This window comes from Phaseolus vulgaris, chromosome 1, assembly GCF_051622355.1.
Source record: "Phaseolus vulgaris cultivar YP4 chromosome 1, ASM5162235v1, whole genome shotgun sequence".
Classification (NCBI taxonomy): Eukaryota; Viridiplantae; Streptophyta; class Magnoliopsida; order Fabales; family Fabaceae; genus Phaseolus; species Phaseolus vulgaris.
Window position 1 is genome coordinate 24925296 of NC_143498.1, and position 27170 is coordinate 24952465.

General features: G+C 31.3%; 1 protein-coding gene across 4 annotated transcripts; it reads left to right on the forward strand.

The window, feature by feature from the left end:
* Nucleotides 1–19559: 19559 nt before the first annotated feature.
* Nucleotides 19560–23092, forward strand: UBC22 (ubiquitin-conjugating enzyme 22). Of its 4 annotated transcripts, none has more exons than XM_068616192.1 (7): nucleotides 19560–19933; nucleotides 20777–20890; nucleotides 21048–21192; nucleotides 21278–21355; nucleotides 21582–21694; nucleotides 21777–21880; nucleotides 22601–23092. In XM_068616192.1, exons 2-7 carry the CDS (start codon nucleotides 20888–20890, stop codon nucleotides 22920–22922), a joined length of 765 nt encoding a protein of 254 aa, XP_068472293.1. In that variant the 5' UTR covers nucleotides 19560–19933; nucleotides 20777–20887; the 3' UTR covers nucleotides 22923–23092. The 4 variants fall into 4 exon arrangements, with proteins under 4 accessions (XP_068472293.1, XP_068472292.1, XP_090157354.1 ...); XM_068616191.1 differs by having other exon boundaries at nucleotides 19712–19891; XM_090301228.1 differs by having other exon boundaries at nucleotides 19757–19928.
* The last annotated feature ends 4078 nt before the right edge of the window (nucleotides 23093–27170 follow it).

The window sequence follows — 27170 nt, forward strand, 5'->3', positions numbered from 1 at the left end:
TGCACCCCAAAATACTAAACAAAAGACTCATGGCAATGGAAGTTAGGATTGCATCACACCCCCTACAAGCATAGCTGAGAAAGAATCCTTAAAGGGGGATTTCAATACTTTGAACTCTTCTTTTATATTATATAATGCTCATTCTTCTTCACAAAAATCTCAAAAACAACACTTTGTGATCTTGCTACCTAGCTTGGGCAAAAAACAACACAAAGTGAACAAAATTATTTTTGAAAAAGGTCCTATTTTTTTAAAAAAAATTATAAAAATAAAGGACCTTATTTCTATTTTATTTTATTTTCTTTTTCTTTTAATTTTATTTTAATAAATAAAATTATCTCATATTTTATTTTTTCGGTTTCTACATCCATCAACTTATATTCTTTTGCATTCTCCTTGTGTTTGTTGTCTTTTTTCATATAGATTCATAAACTAGGAGGATTTTAAAGTCATTCATTTCACCTAAGGTGGCAATTTAAATTGGATTTGAGGACAAATCCTTTTGAAGGGAGTGAGCCTGATGGAGGACCATCCAAGCCACCATACACAAGAATAAAAGACAGATGAACTGTCTGTATCAATAATAAAATAAACCTGTATAGGATTTTGTATTTTAAATGTCCTTAAAGTATTTTATAGATGAAACAAAGATACTCTTGAAACCCCAACTTGTCACACAAGTAAGGGCTTCTACAACACATTAGAAGAGTACATACAACCTCCTTAAGCCACCACACTTACCATACTTAAGTTTACTTAACTAGAGTTATGGTAGCTAAAGGAGCAAGCTACCTTCATTTATAAATACTCCAAAATACTCTCATGTATTGAGATTTGCAAATATTGAATGAAGAACTCTGAATTTGAGATTCATTCTCTCCCAAATCTCCTTTTGCTAGAAAGCCTCCAAGGCCTAGTAATCCCTAGAAAGTTGACCAAACCTCTTTTTACTTCCTATCATCAAAACTACTCCAATTCTTCACCAAAATCTCTCTTTCTCGATGAAAACTCTTCTCCATTCTACTGCCACTGCATTCAACTTCTTCAATCCATCACCTTGGATTGCATCAGGAAGGTATCTTAATTCATAGATAACAACAACCTTTGGTTTCCATGACCTATTTAAGCTTTTAAGAATTTTGATGTTGAGTTATCCTCTATGAAAATTCTTTCCAAGAGTAAGAAGGTGATTCACTATATGGGTGAACCTTTTTTCTACATCATATATGTTGTTACCTTGAAACATTATAAACATCTCATACTCTTAAATCAGAGTATTTTTCCTTGCTCTTTTCACTTATTTAATACCTTTATGATTAACCTCTAAAAGATCCCACATTTCTTTACCTGAAAAACACACAAAGACTCTATAAAATTCATCAAGAGTTAAAGCATATGCTAATATATTCTTTGCTCTTACATCATAATGTGCTATTTTATTTTCAGGAGTCCACAAAGAAAATTCCTTAGGAACAATATTATAAAAAGATTTAGTAGGTTTAAAATAAACATTTACCACTACATCCTAAACCCCCTTGTCAACAGGATTAAAAAATATTTTTATTCTTATTTTTGAAAAAATAATATTTTTCTCTAGCAAAAAGAGGATGTATGTTTATAGATGCATTATCTCCAAAAGTTTGTGAATGACTAGCTATTTATAATAAAAAAATTGAATAACTCTCAATTTCCAACTCTTGATACCAATTGTTAAAATAAAGTGTGGCTAAAAGCTTAACCAAGAGGGTAAATAGGTTAAAGGAAAGACCTATTTTATTATTAAAAAAATCTTCTTACCATTCGAAATATACACTCTCTCGCATTTTCCTTCCCTCCATACCATCTTCATTCCCAATTTTTTTTTCCGCTAACCTTATCAATTTGACTCTTTGGAAACTAAAACTGACTTGGAACCCTCTTCACTCACAGAACCTCTCACTTTCCCCATACCCTCTTCACTCTCCAGAAACCCTTAAACCCTTCACTCTTCACTCACAGCACCTTCAAACTCTTCACTCTTCTCTACAAACCCTTCCCTTCACCCTTCAATTTGCTCAAAACTCTCACCACAAACACTCTCACACACATTCACCCTTCACTCTTTTCATGAAACCTTCACTCTCGCGCCCTCTCACTCGGTCTCTGCAAACCCTCTCACTTTCGCACCCTCTCACTCAGTCTCTGCAAACCCTCTCACTCCCGCACCCTCTCACTCAGTCTCCTCATAACCTAACACTCCTTCAAAAAAGATTTAACCCTTCCATTCACTCTTCGTGCGAAATCATTGTCATTGTTTATTCTGAACGCCATTGTCGCCGACTTGAAGGACGCCTCCTCGCAACGATTTTAATCGTTCGTCATTGCAACAGTCACTGACTTGCACATCAGTTCGAGATAACCTTGTCTTTGAAATCTATTGTTGGATTATCATTATAATTGTGAACATATATTTGGTTAATGTGTCAAATTGAGGTGTATGGCATGTTGCGGAGAAAAAGTGCCTCCTAATAACTTTTGTAAATTGTGTTATACCTTTAATTGTAATTGATTTCCTCATAAGCCATTTTATTGTTCAAATATTATTATTTATTAGTTAGACAATTTTAGGCTAATTGACAAGTTCTCCACCACTCTAAGTTTGAAGGGGAATTAGAGATGTTAGTTCAATTTACATTTCATAGTGAGTCATACAATAATATATAGCTAGTTCTCTTATTTTCTAAAAGGTTAATGAAATGACTTCAAGTTCCCTCTCATCCTATTTTGTAAACACTGTCCAATTTTTGTTGCAAACTTTTAAATTTCTTCTAAATTTTATTTAGTTTTCACACATTATTTTCTACGTAAAAGATCCAAGTTGTATGATTGTCATGATCTTGTAAAATCTCGTGCACCTTATGATGGAGATCAAGATCAAGAGAACATAGAGGCCAATCAACAAGATCAAGAGGAGGTGGAGGCACAAATAGAAGACGGCCATGGAGGTCAAAGTCCACCTCAAAGGCTTACAAGAAGCATGTTTAAAGCTTTAGGAACTAGAGGACATTTATTTTCTCTTTTTGTAATTTCTTTAGTTGAAGGTGCTTAGAGGGAAACTTTAGAAACCTCTATTGTTATAGCATCTTTTAGGCTTTAGTTAGGAGCTTTAGGGGGGGGGGGGGGGGGGGGTGTTAGTAGATAGGTGTAGAAGTAGAATAGGAGGTGCCAAAGTGAAGGAAGGAGTCACACCTTCCTCATGGCTTGAAATAGGCGCCGGTTTTAGCTTGCTTTAGGAGGGAAATTTGAATTGTTTTAGCTTGCATTTTCAGCACCTTAGGCTATAAATAGAGGTGCTCTCTTTGTAAAATTCAGATTGGAATTAATCTAAGAAACTCTACTCAAATTTTGAGTGAACATTGGAGAGCTTTTGAGCCTTCTTCTCTAGTCTTATCTTGATGGATCAATGGAGTCCTCAAGTGGCGGCATCACTCTCATCTAGGAGCATTCCACACTTCTAGTGGCGAGATCATCCATCATCCTTCCATCTTCATGAGCAATTCTTCTCTCCTTCCTTTCTCCTCTTTCAATTGTTTTTGTTAGCTTGTGTTCTTGAGTTTTGGTTTGGTGTTCTTGCTGTTTTTATGAGTTTTTGGTTCGGCAGTTTTATAATTCTGTCCATTCATCTTGTTCCTTTGCTTTTCTAGCTCATTTGTTCGGTTCAATTCATTCCTTAACTAATATGTTCGGTGCAATTGCATTTTCTTCCACTTAAATCAGTTCAATTTGACAATATGTGGAGCATCCAAATGAGTTTGGGATTTGGTACTAGTTTTTGGTGAGTTCTTGACTTAGAACAATGATCCAACTCTAAGAAAAGTGCCTCTATAATGTCCAGCTCAAGGTGATTCCTAAGAATGTCAAGAATCATTCTCTATGTGGCTAGTGGAATCACATCACCTTACTCGCAATATTTAGTGTTTCTTATTTTAGATAATTCATTTTAATAATGTGGAATTAGCAAGTGTTGTTATTGACCCTATGTAAGAATTTTTAAATCAGTATGTGGTGCATTGTTCTAACTGGTTAATAGGCTGCAACTTTTGTGTTGCTTGTTATCTTGTCATCTGTTGTGAAGCTGCTCACTGCATCTGTTGTGTGCATAACACAAAAAATGCCAAATTTTTATCAAGGTAGGTTGGTGTTGATGGTTATGAGTTTCATTCAATACATGTGTCTTTGGCCTTAGTTTTAATTGATGGAGGGTTTACATTGGTATTTATGGGGTTTCTTAATATTATATTGATACTGAATAGAATATTCACATTCTGAAGAGTTATTTCTAAATTCAATTATGACTTTTATGATTTTGAACATGATTTAGTGCTAAAAATATAATTATTTATATTGATTTAGTTATACAAATTATATCAAATTTTGATTTTGTTGCATAAAAGGGTATCAAGTTGTACAAAAGAATTTCTGAATGAGGGTAGACCATGTATTTCAAAATAGTTCTACATTTGGAAACAATTAAGATAGTGAAAATGGAGTTGACTAGGTCTAAGCAACATCTAATTTGTGCTCTTTGTTTGACAACCTTCGTAATGTGTATGAATGTGTATGTAGCTTATATTTTGTTGATTATGTAGTTGAATAATTTATTTGGAAGAATTTAACTGCAATGTGGAATTCAACATTGTGTATGTTTTTTCCTTTTTTGATTGGTAAAGTAATCTAATAATATCCTCTAACTTTGGTGTGTCTAATGGACATTTTCCAACTTGACAATCATCTAGTAGCTTATTCAGTTTTGACAACCATCACTCCAAGTAAGTTTGGTTTTTAGTTAACTATTTCTTACCTGTTTGAAAAAACTATTTTTTACAGCCCAATTAACTATTTTTTAGTTAAGTACTTTTTTTAGTTAATTCTATGTCATTTAACATAATTAACTTTAGTTACCAAACATGTAGTTACTTATTATTTGGGTAAATGTAGGTTTTAGAACAACATTATTTTAGTTAACTAATAAAATAGAGTTAACTTTAGTTTAATATATGTATGCCATACATATTATTTGTATGATCCCCTTCTCAGATAATAAGTAATTTTTTCTTTTGTTGTTTTGTTGTAGTCATGCCAATTGATAAATTGTGGATTTGTAAACCTCGAAACACCATTGAATATGCAAATGGGTTGAACATGATTTTGGAAATTGCAATTGAACATGGTAATGGTCCTGTAATTAAGTGTCCATGTGAAAAGTGTGGTTTTAGAAAGTAGCAAACAAAGATGTAGTTCAAGAACACTTAACATGCAACACATACCCTCGGAACTACAAAACTTGGTATTTGCACGGTGAAGGACCAAGTGTAACTGAGTCTATGGTCGCTACAAGTGCGCATATCATTAAAGATTTAATGAAATCTCAAAACCCAATGGAAGACTTGTTGAACGATGCATTGGGTTAGTGGGGCATGATAAAGATACTGAAGTTGATGAGGAACAATAATGAACCCTTATATAAAGGTTTGTACAAAGTATTTGAAGTTATCATTCATTTTGAAGTTGTACCATATCAAATGCATGAGTAGAATGCGTGACAAAGCAATTACCATGATTCTAGACTTGTTAAATGATGCATTTCAACATGCTAAGTTTCCTAACTTTTTCTAGGAGGTAAAGAATGTGATTACCAAACTTGGCCTTAATTATGTCAAAATACCAGTTTGCCCAAAACACTATATGCTATATAAGGGTGAAGAGAATGAAGGCTGAGAAAAATGTAAACAGTGTAAAACGTCTAAATAGAAAAATAAAGATAAAGCAATACGTACAAATATTGGGTTACTTTCCATTAAAACTACGATTGCAAATTCTAAGACGATTGAGTTTATAACATGGCAATCATCAAAGGATAATCAAGAGGATTGATGAGGCATCTTAGAGACTCTGAGCCTTAAAAATCATTTAATTTATTGCATCCAAAATTTGTACAGTGAAGGGTGAAGGACCAAGTGTAACTGAGTCTATGATCGCTACAAGTGCGCATGTCATTGAAGATTTATTGAAATCCCAAAACCCAATGGAAGACTTGTTGAACGATGCATTGGGTTAGCAGGGCATGACAAGGATACTGAAGTTGATGGTCTGCAAAATAATAAGGTGGGTGATCAAGGAAATACAAACTTTGTTGGATTGATGAGGGACAATAATGAACTCTTATATGAAGGTTTGTGCAAAGTATTTGAAGTTATCATTCACTTTGAATTGTACCATATCAAAGGCATGATTAGAATGCGTGACAAAGCAATTACCATGATTCTAGACTTGCTAAATGATGCATTTGAACATGGTAAGTTTCCTAACTCGTTCTATGAGGTAAAGAATATGGTTACCAACCTTGGTCTTAATTATGTCAAAATACCAGTTTGCCCAAAACAATGTATGCTATATTAGGGTGAAGAGAATGAAGGCTGAGAAAAATGTTAACAATGTAAAACGTCTAAGTAGAAAAATAAAGATAAAGCAATGCATAAAATATTGGGTTACTTTCCATTAAAACTGTTATTCCAAATTCATAGACGATTGAGTTTATGACATGGCATGCATTAAAGGATAATCAAGAGGATTGATGAGGCATCCTAGAGACTTTGAGGCTTGAAAATAATTTCATTTATTGCATCCAAAATTTGTACGGTGAAGGACCAAGTGTAATTGAGTCTATGGTCGCTACAAGTGCGCATGTCATTGAAGATTTATTGAAATCTCAAAACCCAATGGATGACTTGTTGAACGATGCATTGGATTAGCGGGGCATGACAAGGATACTGAAGTTAATGGTCTGCAAAATAATATGGTGGGTGATCAAGGAAATACAAACTTTGCTGGATTGATGAGGGACAATAATGAACCCTTATATGAAGGTTTGTACAAAGTATTTGAAGTTATCATTCATTTTGAAGATGTACCACATAAAATTCATGAGTTGAATGCGTGACAAAACAATTACAATGATTCTAGACTTGCTGAATGATACATTTGAGCATGTTAAGTTTCCTAACTCGTTCTATGAGTTAAAGAATGTGGTTACCAAACTTGGTCTTAATGATGTCAAAATATCAGTTTGCCCAGAAGACTGTATGTTATATTAGGGTGAAGAGAACGAAGGCTTAGAAAAATTTAAACAGTGTAAAACAGCTAACTAGAAACATAAAGATAAAGCAATGCGTAAAAATATTGGCTTACATTCCATTAAAATTGCGATTGCAAATTCTAAGACGATTGAGTCTATGACATGGCATGCATCAAAGGATAATCAAGAGGATTTATGAGGCACCCTAGAGACTCTGATAATTAACAAAATCATTTAATTTATTGCATCCAAAATTTGTACAGTGAAGGACCAATTGTAACTGAGTCTATGGTCGCTACAAGTGCGCATGTCATTGAAAATTTATTGAAATCTCAAAACCCAATGGAAGACTTGTTGAACGATGCATTGGATTAGCGGGGCATGACAAGAATACTGAAGTTGATGGTTTGCAAAATAATATGGTTGGTGATCAAGGAAATACAAACTTTGTTGGATTGATGAGGGACACTAATGAACCCTTATATGAAGGTTTGTACAAAGTATTTGAAGTTCTACCACATCAAATGCATGAGTTGAATGCATGACAAAGCAATTAGCATCATTCTAAACTTGCTAAATGATGCATTTGAACATGCTAAGTTTCCTAACTCGTTCTATGAGGTAAAGAATGTGGTTAGTTTTGAATTTGTACGGGTTAGTTTTGAATTTGTATGGATTAATTTTGAAATTTTACTGGCTGTACGGGTTTTATAGTGGTACATTTGTTTGTCTCTCTCTATTTGTTGGTTTGGGAGACCAGTGAATTTATCTCATTTTTTTAGGTATGTATGAGGGTTGAACCACCCCTTAAGTGGTTCCTGTTGTTCAATCCTTATTGTTGATAAAAAAAAATGTGGTTACCAAACTTGGTCTTAATTATGTAAAAATATCAATTTGCCCAAAACACTATATGCTATATTAGGGTGAAGAGAGGAAAGGCTGAGAAAAATATAAACAGTGTAAAACGTCTAAGTAGAAAAATAAAGATAAAGCAATGCGTAAAAATATTGGGTTACTTTCCATTAAAATTGTGATTGCAAATTCTAAGACGATTGAATTTATGGCATGGCATGCATCAAAGGATAATCAAAAGGATTGATGAGGCATCCTAGAGACTCTGAGGCCTGAAAATCATTTAATTTATTGCATCCAAAATTTGTACGATGAAGGAGCAAGTGGAACTGAGTGTATGGTCACTACAAGTGCGAATGTCATTGAAGATTTATTGAAATCTCAAAACCCAATAGAAGGCTTCTTGAATGATGCATTGGGTTTGCGCGGGGCATGACAAGGATACTGAAGTTGATGGTCTGCAAAATAATATGGTGGGTGATCAAGGATATAAAACTTTGTAGGATTGATGAGAGACAATAATGAAGCCTTATATGAAGCTTTGTACAAAGTATTTGAAGTTATCATTCATTTTTAAGTTGTACCATATCAAATGCATGAGTAGAATGCGTGACAAAGCAATTACCATGATTCTAGACTTGCTAAATGATGCATTTGAACATGCTAAGTTTCCTAACTCGTTCTATGAGGTAAAGAATGTGGTTACCAAACTTGGTCTTAATTATGTCAAAATATCAGTTTGCCCAAAAGACTGTATGCTATATTAGGGTGAAGAGAATGAAGGCTGAGAAAAATGTAAACAGTGTAAAACGTCTAACTAGAAAAATAAAGATAAAGCAATGCGTAAAAATATTGGCTTACTTTCCATTAAAACTGCGATTGCAAATTCTAAGACGATTGAGTCTATGACATGGCATGCATCAAAGGATAATCAAGAGGATTGATGAGGCATCCTAGAGACTATGAGGCTTGAAAATCATCTAATTTATTGCATTCAAAATTTGTAGATGAACGTCAAAATATACGACTATGCTTAGCTACTAATAGCTTCAATCCTTGTGGAAACATGAGTACAAACCATAGTATATGGTCAGTGGTTCTTATCCCATACAATCACCATCCTTGGGAGTGTATGAACCAAACATCTTTTATCCTCTCCATGATAATTCATGGAAAACAAATGGTAGGAAATGACATTGATGTTTACTTAGATCCACTCATAAACAAATTGAATGAGTGAAAACGTTTGATTATTTAAAAAATAAATGTTTACATCGAAGCGGTTTTGTTGTGGACAACTAGTGACTTCCCTAGGCTAGGTAATTTGTCTGCACACTCGTCTTTCTTGCCCTACTTGTAACTTTGAAACAGACTCTTGTTCGTTGTGCATGGGAAAATTCTGCTTTATGGGACACTGTAGATTTTTAAATAAAGAGCACAGGTTCAAATTGAATCGTCATCTTTTAAGTGGAACAAAATGAACTTTGGTATGCACCAAAACCTTTGTCAGGGTCAAACATATTTAAAAAAGTTGAGGGTGTCAATGTTACATTTGGAAAACCATTTTATATTTTGAGTTGGTTTAGAACGGAAAAATGAAAAACATGATTTTTGTTTTTATAAATATGTCAAGTAATACCATAAAAAAAGGATGAAAAGGTAAAAATAAGATAAACAAAAAAAGTTCATGATACTACTGAAAATGAGGCGACTTCTAATATTTGCTACTTGGAGTAAAATATAAATTTTTTTATAAATAGTCAATATGTTAATAATGTAAAAGAATTATTTTAGGAATGTATAGATTTTTTAAATTGCTATTCCTCCACAAGATTTTTATAACTTAAGATTTATTGATTTTTGTCCCTCAATATTGATTTTTGTTCTGCTTTATGGGACACTGTAGATTTTTAAATAAAGAGCACAGGTTCAAATTGAATCGTCATCTTTTAAGTGGAACAAATGAACTGAGGTATGCACCAAAACCTTTGTCAGGGTCAAACATATTTAAACAAGTTGAGGTGTCAATGTTACATTTGGAAAACCATTATACCCTATAGATACAAGTAAGAGGGCTCAAGGAAAGAATGTTGTTCAAGTTGGAGCAGAACAATAGAGAAAGAGAAGTATATTTTTTAAACTTCCTTATTGGCAGACCAACTTGTTACTGTTAGAATTGTAGGCCTTAAACAAGAGGGGTTGAATTGTTTATAAAAAAAAATTCACAAATTTTTAAGGTACAATGAAGGCCGGAGAGAATCAATTAATCAGAAATCTGTTCAGTTGAATTTAAAAATAGTTTTCACAGAAACAACAGAAAATCAATGGGTTGTTTTTGTGAAACAATCGGTTGTTTATAGCAGCAGTTATAAACTTCAAGCAAAAAACAGATTTAAACATAAGAGGGATACAAAGAATCACACAGTAAATTTATATTGGTTCACTCTTAGCCAAGAGCTACATCTAGTCCCCAGAAAACCTCTGAGTATTCCACTATGCAATCAAAAGACCTTGATTACAACACACACACCAAAGTGGTGATCTTGAACCCTTCAAGAACACACACCACCTTTGACAATCACAACACATAATTCTGAACACCCTTTGAATCTGCACACCAAAAATTATTACGTAAATACAATTGTTAAGAGAAAAGGGATGATCACACCTGATACAATCATAGATTGAAAATAGAAAATACAATGCAATTCCACTCTCAGAAAAGAATCCAAAGCCTTAAGCAATCTTGGAAAAACTTGATTTGAAAGAAATCTTGTGAATCAATAACAACCAGGAGCGTAAAATAGATTATATATACTCCAATCAATTGTTAAAAACATTTAATGCAAAATTCAAATCAGTTTTAAATCAATTAAAATAGATTGAACTAACTTAACAAAATTTTGTTAAGAAAATTCGAAAAACAATTAGTTGATTTTTCGAAACAACCGATTGAATAGGTTTGACAACAAAGTCAATCAAAGTCAAACAGTTTCAAATCCTTTTCAAAAACCTCTAAGGGTAAAACAACTGGTTGAAACGATAATTCAACAGGTTGATTTTCCACTTCTCTTTGTAAACACATCTTTTTCAAAAGGATTTAAAATCAAATAACCTTGGATCAATTCTATGAGTGGATTACAAATTCAAACTACCAAAAACCCACACACACAAGCAACAACAAAGCCTTCCACCAATCTTCATGGATTTGGAGACATCAAAGTCTATCTTCAATAGTTATGCCATTATCTAGATTGATGCATTTTGAGAAAAAAACGTGTGTGATAATGTTTTGTATACGTTACTTAATGATCTTAAGAAGTCCAAAGATAATCTCAAAGTCCGAAAGGTTCTTAAAGAAATGGGTATAAAGAAAGAACTTTGGCCAAATGATAAAGGAAGATTTCGACCAAGTGTGTTTTCATTGCCAAAAACAAAATGTTTTTGCAGACATTGAAAAATGCTAAAATGTCACATGGATACTCAAGTAATATTGCAAGGTGTATTGATTTGAAAGGTGGAAAGATATTTTAACTCAAGAGTCATGATTGTCGTATTCTTATGGAACAATTCCTACCTATTACCATACGTAATGTTTTACCAAACAATATGACTACAGTGGTAGTAGAAATGTGTTCATTTTTTTTGACAATTATGTGGGAAAAGTTTAAGTCAATTTGATCTTAATAAACTTAAGTCTCGCATGATTCAAACTCTTTACCACTTGGAAATGTTATTTCCTCCTACCTTTTTACAATCATGGTTCATTTAACTTCTCACCTAGCTGGTGAGACAAAGCTTGGAGGATCAATACATTACCATTGGATGTATACCATAAAAATGTAAATTTCCTGTGGACCTTTGTATTTTTTTAAGTTCAAAGTTTGATTATTCTAATTGCAAAAGCATTTTATAGGTATTTGGGACACTTAAAATTGTATGTTTGAAACAAGGCACAACCTAAAGGTTACATTGCTGAAGGATACCTAACTGAAGAGGTTTTCACCTTTTGCTCTCAATGTATGGAAGGGATGGTGACAAGAACTAATAGACTTCACATGTGGATGACTCTTTTAACACAGATATTTCATAATTGAATATCCTATTTCCACCAATTGGTAGAGTTGTAAGTGTTGCTTTGTAAGTGTTGCTTCAACTTTAGAGATGTCAACTATTGAGAGAACGCAACCACATTGATATGTATTATTTAATTTCCCTAATGTTCAAGCTTACATTATGTGAGTATTAACACTCAATATAAATATAATTATATTGAAAAGTTTTCCTTTATGGAATTATTAACAATATATTGCTTTCAAACAAATTTCTTAGGGAATTTAGACAACATTTACAAAGAAGGTCTAGAGGGAGAAGAATTCCAAATACAGAGCTAGAAAAGATTTTCAATAAGGACTTCATGAATTGCTTTCCCTAAAGGGTAGGTAAAATATGTTTTTACAAGTTAGAAATGTCAATTTCAAAGATATATTAACACCAATAATTATTTTTGTAGATTAACCCAGGCATTTGGAGTACAGTTGCAAATGATCTTAAGTATCTATCTCAAGGTCCAACACCACATGCTAGAAGAATTTATGCCTTTAATGTAAATGGTTTCAAATTTAGAACTAAAAGTCAAGAACATGGGTTAAAAACCCAAAATTATGGAGTTTTCTTAACTTCTTCAACATCATGTGTTGCAAGTGGTGCAAATCAAAACATTAGACAAGTGAATTTGGCATATTATGACAAATTAGAAGATATAATTGAGCTTAATTACTATGGTCATTTTAAGGTTACCTTATTCAAATGTAAATGGACAGACACCACAAGGGATAGGGGGTTGAGAAAAGATCTTTGGGGTTTCAATTGTATTAATTTTTCAAGGTTAATTCCCATGGGAGATCGTGAGGAGCATGATCCACACATTGAAGCTTCACAAGTTGAAATGGTATATTATATAGATGATGAGGTGAATAAGGATTGGTCAATTGTTGTCCATTTGAAACCACGAGACTTGTATGATATGGGAGAAGAAGATGGTGAAGTTTGTGAAGTAGAATCGTGTCGACAACAAGACTTAAATGAATTATTCAGCAACTCTGACCAATTGTCATTGTTTAAGGATGATAAAGATGGTGAATTATTAAAAGAGGACAAAAGTGATGATGAACTTCATGAAATGACTTAATGTCAGAGTAATAATAACCTTAGTTTATGTTAATATGTTCATTCATCTATTATGCCTTTATATGATACATGTATGAACCTTTTAATATATTTTCACTTTTAATATATCTTTCAATATGATACTTGTATAGCTTTTAAATTATATTGTAGTTGATTATTTCATTTTTATGTGCAGATATGCCTAAACATAAAAGGGTCAAGAACTTGCTTAAATCAGTTGTTGGTTCAGACAAATTTATGGTGAACTATGTAAACATTAATGATACGCCTCCTGCTACACAAGACCAGACAATAACTACTTATGCACATCCACAATTTGGATCTCCACTACCACAAGCATCTTAATCTATACATCAACAAACCTCACCACCAACACAATTAGAAACTTCACAAGTTCTACAATCACAAAATTCACAAACTTTACAAGTTTCACAATCACAAACTTCCGATTTTGCAACACTACATTCCTGTGAATCTAAAATCTTGATTCTTCTCGACTTACACAATCACATACCATTAAATACCTATAGTCACACCACACTAATGTATTACAACACAAAGCTACAAATAGAAGAAAAATATCAAATAAAGTGAGAAATGTTCCTAAAAATCACAAAGCTACAAATACAAACAAAAATATCAAATAAAGTGACAAATGTTCCTAAAAAATTATATCTAAAACCCTAATGTACTTTCAATGCTGGTTGATGATATTTTCAAGTAAAAAATGATTCTTCAATAACTATTATATAAGAAAGCAGTTAAAACTTTCGTAAGTATTTCAACTGATAACAATGAAATATTTTTCTATTTAAAGAAGTTTCAAAAACATGTTACGGACACTGAATCAATTACTTTTAATTATAATCGATTGTTTTGTTTTCAAAAATAATCAAAAAAACATTTTAAATCTATACAATCGATTATTATTAAACTTAATCGATTATATTAGAAAAAATTAATTTTTCAGCTTGCATAATATAATCAATCATTACATAAAATAATTGATTATTTGCAAAAGCTAAAATAAATCAATTTTGATCAATATAATTAATTATTCTTTTAACTAATTACTTAATTGTGAAACATTGAAAAACAAATTTCTAACAATATAATCAATTATTATTGTGAGAAAATTGATTATCTGCAAGCAAAATAAAGTTCAGTTTTAGTTTATCTTGACATAATTAACTATGAGATTAATAATTAATTATGTGTTTATAGAAAGCAGAAAAACAATTTTTAATACAAATTTTCTCGAGAACTTTAAAAATTATTCATGTTTTAAATTTAATTAACAAAAGACTACTTTAAATATCAATTTTTTTTTTAAGATTATTTATTAATAATAAAAATTATTTTAAATATTAATAATTTTTTTAATTTATAAAATCATATTTAATTTAGCCTAGTAACTAATTAACTTTTATCTTTAAAAATAATTTTTATCTAATAATTTTTTTATATAAAACGTAGTTCTCAATGTTACTTTTTAAAGTAAACAATTGTTTCATTAAAATACTTTTCAAAATAACTATTTCTTATTTTAAATATAAATTAGAAACTATGTTTAAGAAATAAATTAATTTAAATTAATTTGTCTAAATAAAGCATTTAAAAATAAAATAAATTTAAATCAAAATAATTCAAATTTAAACATTTAAAATAGAATTTTAAAATTTTCCATAAGAATATAATGTTAAAAATAAGAATATAATGTTGAAAGACACTATTTGAATGATACAAGAATATTTATTTTTCAATCAAGAGACAATATTTTTAATTAATATTTTTTATTTAATTTAATAATTTTATTTTTACAAAATGGACATAAAATTACTATTTTTCTCCTAAAATAATTTATTTGAAATTCTAATATTTCATTGGTATGAAATAAATTTTATTTATTTATTAATTTTTTCAATCATATAGTTAAAAAAATGTCAAATTCAGGATTTAAAAAAAAACAATAAATATTTATATATTTTTTAATAAAGTTGTTTGTAAGAAATTGCTTTATGTATAAAATTAATTTAAATAATTTTGTATGTTTGGTATTACACTATGCGGCCCTAAATAGACGGAATAATTAATATCTATTAAATAATATTATTAAATAATATGATATTAACCACTTGCAGTTAATAATGTGATTCACTAATAATCATTATAATGCGATTATAACCATCAATACGTGATCGATACGTGATCGAGAAACTCGACACCATTCTCTCTAACTAAAGCAGTAGTTATTGATACACATCATTCACTCTCTTAAGTTTATAAATATAATCACATAGAGTATTTATAACTGATATTTTAATACTCATTTACTACTTATTATTATTATATTCTTACTGACTTAATCGTCGGAGAGTTTTTTTATAAGTAGATTTTTACTCGACTTTATCAGTAAAGCTCCGCAATCCTTCAAGACGGAGATGGTCATCATTAAAAACTCCGATTCACCACCTTGAACAATTCAACACCAAACCTGGTAAGAACATTTAGTGCCCACCATGGTATCCTGGTAAAAGTTTTCCAACACCACAAAAAGTATGGTTTTCACCAAAAGACAAACAATCATTTCATCTCAATCTACTATGGATTCTTCAATCCTAGAAGTGCTAAAAGCTCACATTGACTCAACCATGAAAAAGAATGAGAACACAGTATAAAATATCATCGATTCTGCAATGTAGAAGAGCAAAACTATGATTCAAAATGCCATCACTGGAATACGTGAAGACATGGAGACCTTTCAAGCTCAAGATCAGACCGAGATGCAAAACCTCCACAGCAACATCGTGAGGAGATCCATGTTATTCCGCATGAGATGTAGCAAAATTGAATAGTTCATAGATCGGAACATCAACCAACACTCGAGCAGGAAAGCAAGTCCCAACTAACTTGTCATAATGAACAAAGTCAAATTTCAAATATGCCTAGTCACAATCAACATTAGGAGGCCCACACAATCATACCAGGTGTTTAGACACTTACTCATGTTACTCAACCACATCAACAAATTCCTTCAGAAACATTACCACCACCACAAGGAATTGTGGGGTAACAAGCTTTATACTTTTTCACCCCTTTACTAATGACATTATGCAAGCTCAACTTCCAAATTCTCTAAGGCATGCCAACTTTGAGAAATTTAATGGAACATTTGATCCAACTACTCACGTGAAAGCTTATTTTACCCAAGATAGTCTCCTTAGTAGTGATCAAAGAATTCAATGTAATAATATTATTCTTTACCTACTCATTTCATTGACTCATTCGACACCATCTACACAAGATTTACAACTCGGTTTGTCGATAGTTAACCCGTTGTCACTGACTCAGCATCACTCCAATACATTGTTAAAGGTGAAACTGAGTCATTAAGACAATACATTACTTGTTTAGCCAAAGCATCGTTGAAAATTCATGTTATGCATCCGACTGTGGCGACTTCGGTGAGTCCTCTTCCACATTCCACCCTCATTCTCTATTTAGCAGTCTCGTACTTGGCGATATGTTCAGTCTTGATATATAAAGAAGGGAAAAAGCAAAAAGTGTCTACTTCATAAGCTGGAATCTGCAATCGGTTGAAGAAAGATATCAAGTCATAGAGAAGCTCATCCTTGTTATAGTTTTTTCAGCTTGAAGACAAAGACATTCACTACAAGAAAATCATGAAATAGAAACCAATATTTAGAAACCAAAATAATTAGTTGCAATAGTAACTAAATTAGATACCATTTTAGAAACTAAACAAAAAATTGGTTTCTAAATTAGTTTCTATTATTTTCTATTATTGTTAAATAGTTTTTAAATTGGTATCTAATTAGCAACTAAAGTTTTAACTACCAAATATTTAGTTTCTAGATTTGGTCTCTAAAACCTTGGTTGCTAATTAGATACCAATTTAGAAACTATTTAACAATAATAGAAAATAATAGAAACTAATTTAGAAACCAATTTTTAGTTTAGTTTCTAAAATGGTCTCTAATTTAGTTACTATTGCAACTAATTATTTTGGTCTCTAAAAATTGGTTTCTATTTCATGATTTTCTTGTAGTGATTACTTCAGGAGCTTCAACATTATTATCCGCATTGACTACCCTATTAAGCAAGTTATTCAAAAACCCAAGTTAGTTGGAAGAGTGATAGCTTAGTCAGTTAAATTGTTTGAGTTCGGGCTTACCTTTGAAAATCGAGGACCAATGAAAGCATAGTTTTTAGCTGACTTTATCGTTGAGCTTCCTTAGAATAGTGAAAAACGTGAATGGTGGACCTTGAATGTTGACGGTTCTTCTAATAAAAAAAAGGTAGTAGAGTTGGAGTTATACTAGAAGGACCAGATCAAATCATGTTTGAACAAGCAATTCGCTTCAACTTTAAGCGTCCAACAATCAAGTCGAGTATAAGGCCTTTAGTTGCAAGATTGAAGCTTGCGCGTTAAATGGGGTAAAGAAGCTAATGTCACAGTGACTATCAATCGGTGACAAGTCAGATCAATGAGAGTATTAAGCCAAAATACCTTTACTCCACAAGTAATATCATATTGCGAAGAATTTAATCAGCCATTTTGACAAGTTTGTTCAAGCTCGCAAGCATAAGGAAAGTAGGGTAACATCGGACTCTGATTTAAGAAACATTAAACACTCCAGGTAGGGACCATGATGATGTCTTATATATTATTGTATGAAATTTCAGTTGAATGACATCGATCATCAATTACCTCATCAAATATGTGCTCCCGAGTGACTCCAATGAAGCCAGAAAGTTAAGATGACAGGTTTCATTCTACACCATGTACAATGGTGAGTTATTTAGGTGAGGATTCCACTTACCTTTGCTTAAATGTCTAGACAATATCTTTCATGTATCACAATTAAGGAAATATGTACATGATCTCAATCATATTCTAAAGTCTAATTTAGTGCAAGTAAAAGAAAATTCATCTTTTGAAGTGAAACCAATTAGAATTTTTTATTCTTACCATATTTAGTGATTTCAACCAGCGTATGTTCCTATGTACTATAAAGATTCTTTCTTTTTTTTTCTTGTGATTTTGTCATCAATCTTAGTAGAGTCAGTTGAGAAAAGTAATAATTTCAACTTGGTTAACCTCATACTTAAATTTAGTTATATTTGAATATTTTGCTCTAAGTATCTAGATTTTGAAGGGTTCTCTTGCTTAAGCTGAAACATTGCTTGAAATAAGGAATTTCAGGTAAGATAAGTTATTTATATTTTTTTTATGGAACCTTTGAATAAATTATCTGGATGTGAAGGTGATATGGTCACAATATTTTGAGTTTCATGAAAGGTTGTGTCTTGTTGAGCATGTTTCTAATTTTTTAGTTTGAGATGAGATTTATGTAGTTTGATTGAATGAAATTTATTGTGCGTTCTCATTTTATATTTGATTACTAGATTTGAAAGTTATAATTGTTAAAATGATTTTTGAATAAAACTTTGAAAATATGTTTATTTTGCTGCATGAGGTTGATTTTGTGATATTTTTGTTCAAATAAACCAATTCTGGCTCAAACAAAAATAACTCTACAATTCAATATTTTTTAATCTTGCTTTCATTGAAGCAAAGAATAACACTAAAAATCAATTATCTCTACCAAATTTTCGCTCAAACCAAAGTCAAATGTTATCTCTTAATTATTTATAAATAAACTTTTAAGATTTATAATTAATTGATAATACAATTTTGTGCATTAGAAGTTATTATAATTAAATTCATACTAAAATATGTGAAATATAAAAAAAATTATTTATAATGAATTTAATTTTATTTAGTCAATTGAATAACAATATTTATAAATACAATTTTAAAATAAGTTTTTTGAGGGACAAAAATCAATAAATCTTAAGTTATAAAAATCTTGTGGAGGAATAGCAATTTAAAAAATCTATACATTCCTAAAATAATTCTTTTACATTATTAACATATTGACTATTTATAAAAAAATTTATATTTTACTCCAAGTATCAAATATTAGAAGTCGCCTCATTTTCAGTATTATCATGAACTTTTTTTGTTTATCTTATTTTTACCTTTTCATTTTTTTTTATGATATTACTTGTCATATTTATAAAAACAAAAATCACGTTTTTCATTTTTCCGTTCTAAACCAACTCAAAATATAAAATGAATATTTACGTTTATTCCATAAACAATAAATTTATTTAATACAATCCTAAAAAAAGAAAAGAGGATTTAAATTTTTTTTGATTGTTTTCCTAGTTTGAAATCCTTGTACCGTTAATAGATCCTAGGGTTCTAAACTGAAAGTGGTATGCACCCTCATACAGAGCGCGTGAGGAATCTTCTAATTTAGGTAGACAAGAAGTACCCAACGTCTACATACTCAGGAGATCTGGGCTAAGCAGCAAGTCTTTTCAAAATAATAATTTTTTACATTATTTTCGAACAAGCAATTAATAATTTTGTTAAAAAATTACTATTTCCACATTTATAATAAAGGACCTTACTATATTTTAAAAGCTAATTAATTAAATAATTAATGGCGTCTCCATTTTAATACCCAGTTTGTGAATAAATATTAAACTTTTGTGTTCTCAAATTCCACCAATCAATCATTCATTCATTCCAAGGAGGGATCCCTTCTGTGCCTCCCACCCCCCTCTCTCTCTCTCTCTCTCTCACTCTCTTGTTCTTCTCTCTCCTCTGGCACCCCCAAAAGCTTCTTCTGTTCTTTGCAGGTGAATCCTCATCTGGGTTTCATTTCATTTTGCTCAAGTGGGGTTTGTATTTTTTTTCATCTAACTGGGTTTCATTCATTTTTTTTTTTCTATTTGGATGTGTTCAATTGGAAGTGTGGTGATACCCGGAATTTTTTAAGTGTCGTGTCCTGTGAATTGATGTTTTTCTAATCAAACAAGTAATTTTTTTGGGGTGGGGTGGTTTGTTTCTTGTTAGATTGGGATTATTGAGATTCTGGGGGTTTCATTTGCCCAGTAGGGTTTTTCTGCTGTTGTTGGCTCTCTTGTTTCAAAAAAGGGGTTTTCAATTTTCAATTTTTTCTTGTTTTAATTTTTCTGGCTTTGCATTAAAGTGAGTCCTTCTCTTAGAATAAAAAATCTTGAGTATTTCTAGGGTTTTGTTATGCTCGGGCCAGGAGCTCAATTTTGGTTGTTATTGCTTTTTTTGTTTAAATGTCTGTGTGGGTTTTTTCAAGCGATTGGTTGTACATTTTTTTTATTTTTACTTTCAGTTATTTGGTGTGTTTAAGTGTCTGAGAAGGGGCTAACTTTAGATGTTCCGTTCCTCTTGTGTGTGTGTGTAAGAATTTTTATTTTTTTGGTTGTGCAAAATGAGTTTGATTCACAACTTACTATTGATTATTTGTGTTTTGGTGGTTTTTCTCAAGGGGAATTACTAATAGTGGGTTACTGGTTTTCTTTCAGTTGATTACTTTAGGTTATTTGAGATTCTTGATTTATGATTTGCTGTACAATTCATTTTCTGGCCAATTCTTCACCCTGTTGTTGATTCTAGTATATTTTATTTTTTTATTTGAGTCCCATCGTTGTGCATAATAATTTAACACAACTTCTCACTCATTCGTGATAAAAATGCCTCTGCAGGCAGTTTTCCTTTTTGTGATTGCATCCTTTGCTCTAAGCAGAAATTGAGAATTCAGTTTGAAAAGGGCCACTCCTCCTTAGTGTCAGAACAAAGCAGGTGCCTCTGTACCGATGGTAAGTAATGTTTTGCTCATATGACTACAGCAATCTTAATAGAGTTCATGAGTCATCAATCTGGCATTTTATGATTAAATGTATTTTTATCACGGTTTTTTTATTCCATTAAGGTGTTTAATATTCTTACATTGTAATATGGTGCTTTTTGTTTTAGGCCACTAATGAAAATCTTCCACCAAATGTTATAAAGCAACTTGCCAAGGAGTTGAAAAATCTCGATGAGTCCCCTCCCGAGGGCATTAAAGTTGTTGTAAATGATGATGACTTTTCAACTATATTTGCTGACATTGAAGGCCCGGGTAAGTAGCTTTATGTTTATGTTGTGCGATTGTGCATTCTCATCATTTGGTTGAGAATTTGATGAACCGGAGTATAATTTTGCAGCTGGAACTCCTTATGAGAATGGAGTTTTCCGCATGAAGCTGTTGCTATCTCATGATTTTCCTCATTCGCCACCAAAAGGTGTGTTGTAGACTCCCCTTATGGACAATTTTATAATCTGCTAGTTACATTATTGAGACAACTATGCTGTTTAGTTTTTTGCTTTGGAATTCTAATTTGGTTATCCTTTGTTTTTTGAAACTTTTTTATTGGGTGGAGTTTATTGTTTATTTAACAAAATGACATATATTCTTTCTATGTTGCAAAAGCTGTTAAACTTATGTAACCATTTAATTCAATGTTGTAGGTTTTTTCTTGACTAAGATTTTCCATCCGAACATTGCAACCAACGGAGAGATTTGTGTCAACACACTTAAAAAGGATTGGAATCCTAGCCTTGGGTTACGTCATGTTCTTATTGTAAGTGCTTTAGATATTCTTCATTTATTAAGTTTGGGTAGATTGGTCTTTATATATTAACACTGATTCCCATTTTGAACAGGTTGTTAGGTGTCTATTGATTGAACCATTTCCAGAATCAGCTCTAAATGAACAGGCTGGTAAAATGCTGCTTGAAAATTATGACGAGTATGCTAGACATGCTAGGTAAGTTGTCCGATGATGCTATTCCTGTCGAATAATTTCTTATCCGGGAATTTGAAAAGTTAATGTGAAACATTGGGTGTTTACCAAGTTTAGAATACTACTATTAGTGGGTGAATGGTGTTGGTTAAAGAGCAATTTGTATATATACTTTGTTAGATAGGATTTTAAATATAATAAATGCATTCCTTTTCAATAGCATCCTCCTTTGTTTAACCCTGTTTTGGAATCTTTTGTGGCAAATGAAACTTGAACCGTACTATGTTGAGGGCTACCCCCTTTAAGTCAAATAATAGATTGCTTTCTTCATCTGCTGAAGTTCTTCAGCCCGACACTTCTGTATATCCATTCTGAGCTTGTGGTCAACACCTCTGATGTTTTAGAGAAAGGAGTTCATTCCTTATTTTGGACTCATTCTGAATTTGTTCCCAGGCATAGTAAGTTGTTGTCTCAAATGCTGTGTCCTGTTGAAAACTACCTCAAAAAAAGGCTCTACGTCATTTAATCTTATGATTCTTTAGTTGCTCAAATTCAAATGAGACCTGTAGGACATCATTGCTTATGTTTCATGGAGGTTTACACGAATTTTGATTCATAACTCAAACGTATTTTGTTAGTTTTGATCAATTTTCTTGAGTTTGTACAGCCATACTATTTTGAAATTTTAACATTACTTTACCTACTTGATTACTAAACCCCCTGCCCCCCAATTGTGGCTTGCAGGCTTTACACTGGAATCCATGCAAAACCAAAGCCCAAATTCAAGAGTGGAGCTATCTCCGAATCAACTACTGCTCTGAATGTTGATCAGACAAACACCTCTGTGCTCAGTGCTGACGTTAAAACCACTGCAGCGAGTGCTGCATTGCCAGTACCAGTGCCAGTGCCTGCAACAAGAGGAAATAGTCAGGAACAGGCAGCCACCTCTGTGATTACTTCTGCTACAGTCATTTCTACTGCTTCTGCACCTCAGAAGAAGGAAGCAAAAGCTCTGGTGGACAAGAAGAAGATAGATGCCAGAAAGAAAAGTTTGAAAAGATTGTAATGAAATTGTTCAACTGTTGAAGTTTTTATTTGTTGCTTAGTTTTACAATTCCATAGAGAAAGAGGAGTGAGTGATGTGTTCTTCTGGGAAAGATGGGTTCAACATTTGCTTTATACAATGAATGAGTTATTTCCATTGGGAGTAAAATGAATGAAATTGAACTTCTTGTCTTTGGCCTTGTGCTATACCATTGATCTTTCGGGAAAGTAGAATGCGCAGTAGAGAGGTAGACTGAAGTTAGGTTATTTTTGGATTCAAATAATTTATAAAGTTTAGGTTAAATCGAATTTTTCCTTTCAGTTCAAACTGCTGTCGTTTTAGATTGATGTTTTAGTTGAACCCAAGTTATGTTTTAGGTGAAAAAAATTCTAGCATAGTGTGAGGATTTTAACTATTAAGCAATTAAAAGAGACATTATTTGAACAGACGTCAATTTTCATCAATTTAACTCAAAAGGTTTACTAGTTAAACAAGTTTACTGAAAACATCTATATTAGTCAAGTGGATATTTATATTGACTGTTACTAAAGTAATTGTAAGTCCTTTTACAAAATTATATTATTATTAACTAACTTTTAGAATCAAAAGATCCAAATGGATATCGCTATATTTTCAAATGATTTTACAGTTTCTTATATACACATAAAAGTAATAAGAAATGAGAAATGAGAATAGTAAAATGAAAAAGAAATATTTATTTTGATTATGAAAAGAAGGATAATATGAAGATGTTAATGAAGCAAGTTTGAAAAAATTGTGGTAAGTAGGTAATGGTCTAAACCCTGCCAAATTTGACAAAGTTCAGGAGGCCTTCACTATCCACAGTGGTTTGTTTACTCATCAAGTTCCCTATCAAGGTGGTGGTGGGTATTTTTCTTCTCTAGTAGATGCTTTAATTGCATTCTATCTTAAATCAAAATAAACAAATATGAGTGGTGTTACTGTTTGGAGATGTGACATGGTATACTTGGAGATTGTCTAAAAGATTGTGAGAGGATAATGTTTCACCTCATTTTAACTTATTTTACTAATTCATCAAACAAGGATCACTTATTCTATGATTCTTCTAACTAACACTAAACTCCCCGACACTATAGTAATTTTTGCACAAGTGCACTGCATGAATGATGTCTTAATGCTTTTTGGAGAATATATTGCATTTAGAAAATGATTCCTTATTTAAAAATTATAAAAAAAAAATTCACTTTGATAGATAACTATTTCTTTAAAATATTCCAAGATCCACCACTTCTCTACTAGACTTGAGTTGTAAGCAAAAATTTGTACCTGTCATGTGTAGTTTCTAAAGTTCAATGAAGAAATTCACTCATTGGATTGAATACAAAATCTTACATCAAGAGTGTTGCATTCTATTGCCGTTTATAGGAAATTTTAGTAATGAAATGTTAAAAGCTCCGGAGCTAATAAAAGAAAACAACAGCAACAAAATGTTTAAGTAAAATTTAATTTAATATCTTAATGTGAGTAGAAAGAGGCAGAGCAACATTTGAACACTGAGTCCGATTTTATAGCCCTAGATTAATTAAGAAAATATCAATACTACATGCTGAACCAAAGATATGGTGTGATAAAATATTGCTTGATTTAATCTTTTTAATTATTTTCCTTCCGTAAATCACGTTTTTATCATTTTAAGATTACTCAATCTTTAAGGGTTTCATAAAAATATTTGTTACTTGATTTTTATGTAAAAATAATTATTCTTTTACTTTTTTGTTTACTATTAACTCATGTTGTGAAACTAAATTTCAATATACTTCAACCATTCATGAAAGTAGTGTTTCTACTTAATGTAATTCAAAACTTGCCAAAAAAAATCTATGAAAGTATTTTTTATACACTACTTCTAAATGAAATATAAAGGAAATACAATTAATGAAATAATATATATATATATATATATATATATATAAAATAGTATTTCACATAGAGATAAGTGGGACAGTTAGTAACTATACAATCTTTTAAAATATATATATAAAAGAGTTTCTAACATAATACAAAGTTTTTCACAAAATTTTATTAAAGAGGAACTTGTTTTATTCAGAAAATAAATAAAAAATCAATTAGGAAATGAAGTATAAACAATTAGGTTTTTTCTAGTTTACTCGACTTTAAGTATGATTAGTTTTCTTTAATTAAAAGGATTTCACTAATCAAACTTATTAATAACTAAGTATTATTATTATTATAAAAAAAACTTAGATAAACAAAATAGGAAAAGAAAGATAAAGGATATGAGAAGGAATATTTATTTTATTTTATTTTTCTTATTTAAAGAAAAACAAAGAGTTTGAATATATATAAGCAACACACTCATTCTAGGTTAAGTCTAACTAAAGAGACAAAATATAAAATAAAGAACAGATAAAGACTAAAATAAGAAAAGACAAACTATAGGCTAAACATATATATAAAGAGAAACAACTAAGAATTAAAAAAGACAAAATTAATATTAGTTTTCTTTAAAAAAACCTTTTATACGTGTCCTTTGTTAATTATGTATGTCACTAATGATATATTTTAAAGATTTCTCCTTAGTATTTAGGACACCTAATATTTATCTTTATGTCACTTCTTACTTTTGAAAATAGTAAATGTTTATAAAGAAAAATATAACTATCTAATAAGAGCCAACAAAGTGAATATAACTTCTTAAAAACATAATACATAGTATATCTCATAAAGATTATGTCGTGCAATGTGTATTTCAAGTTTTTGTTTTTGATTGCCTCACTTTCTCATCAATCTTAAATATTTAGTTTATGTTGCAGATCTTCTTAATTAATAGTTTTCTTACATTTATTAGCTTCATGTATCTATTGTAGGATTTATGCAATTTTTTAACATGACTATTGAAATAAATTCTATAACTTTATGCATTATGCATTTCGTGACAAGGGGAAGGAGAACAAAAAGTGTGGATAACCTTACTCTGTCTTGTACAATTTTGGCACGTGCACAATGTCTTGATTTCTTTGTTTTTGAGAGTCAATTATTTTTATTACAACATTTAGAGAGAAAAAGACAAAGTATATAAGAATTACATGTTGAAGCTGGAGGAAGCTTCTTCCCTACCAAGGCTTGATGTGTGTTTGATGAAGAAAATGGCTTGAGTGCTTTGAAGATTGTAATAGGTTTTTAGATTCATTTGTAATTAGGCTTGTAAATGTGTATGGTTGCCTTTTGCTGTGTAACCTATCCTAGATGCCTAACCAAGTCTAGATCAAGCACATGATGTGGTTAAATGGTTTTTGAAAAGCTTTTAAAATGGTTTTAACAGTTTTAAAACAGTACACAAATAAATCTGTTTTATGGAGAAAGAATCTGTTTATTTCTTCTCTGTTAAAAGGCTAATGGTTTTTTTGAAAAGCTTTTAAAATGGTTTTAACAGTTTTAAAACAGTACACAAATAAATCTGTTTTATGGAGAAAGAATCTGTTTATTTCTTCTCTGTTAAAAGGCTTTTCTAAATTTCTGTTAGGGCACCAAGGGAAAGCTCAGTTCGTTATTTCAGTTAAAGCTGAGCTGGCCTGTGTGCTATATTTTAAATCTGTTTCACTAAGAAAGAACAGGTTTATTCCTTGGTGAGTTGAAAGGTTTTTCACAAGTTAGTTAGGACTCCAAAGGTACCACTCAGACAGTTATTTCTGTTAAGCTGAGTTGGCAGTTTTCACAAAATAAATCTGTTAAGTTCAAAAATGAATCTGTTGTTTTCTTAACTGCTTTTCAACTGTTTTTTGAAAAGAAGTTAGAAATTGTTTTCTATATAAAGAAAAGTCTATCTCACATGAATTAGTGCTGAGGAATTACGCTTTTGACAGAGATCAAACAATTTCCATGTGAGAAGAAGGATTGAAAGAGTTTTTGAAAGGTTTTCCAAAGAGATTTTCAAGTGTGCTTGTTCTAGGAAACCTTGAATCTTGGTGAAGGTGCTGGTGCAGTTCTGCAGCAAATTGAACTACTGGTTTTGAGTTCTTGCATCTTCTTTTCAGGTGTAATCTTTCCTTTATTCTGTTTTGTAAAGGTGTAAGTGTTAGTCACTCCTTGATAGGGTTTCTTGGAGTGCAAGGTGTGCTGAAATAGGGTTTTTCAGCATTGTGTGTGTTGTTCTTGTAGTGTTCAAGAACTGCTGGTTTTGTAAGTGATTGGTACTGTTTTTAGTGAATTCCACCTTGGGGTAAGGTGAGACTGGATGTAGCTCTGTATGAGTGAACCAGTATAAAA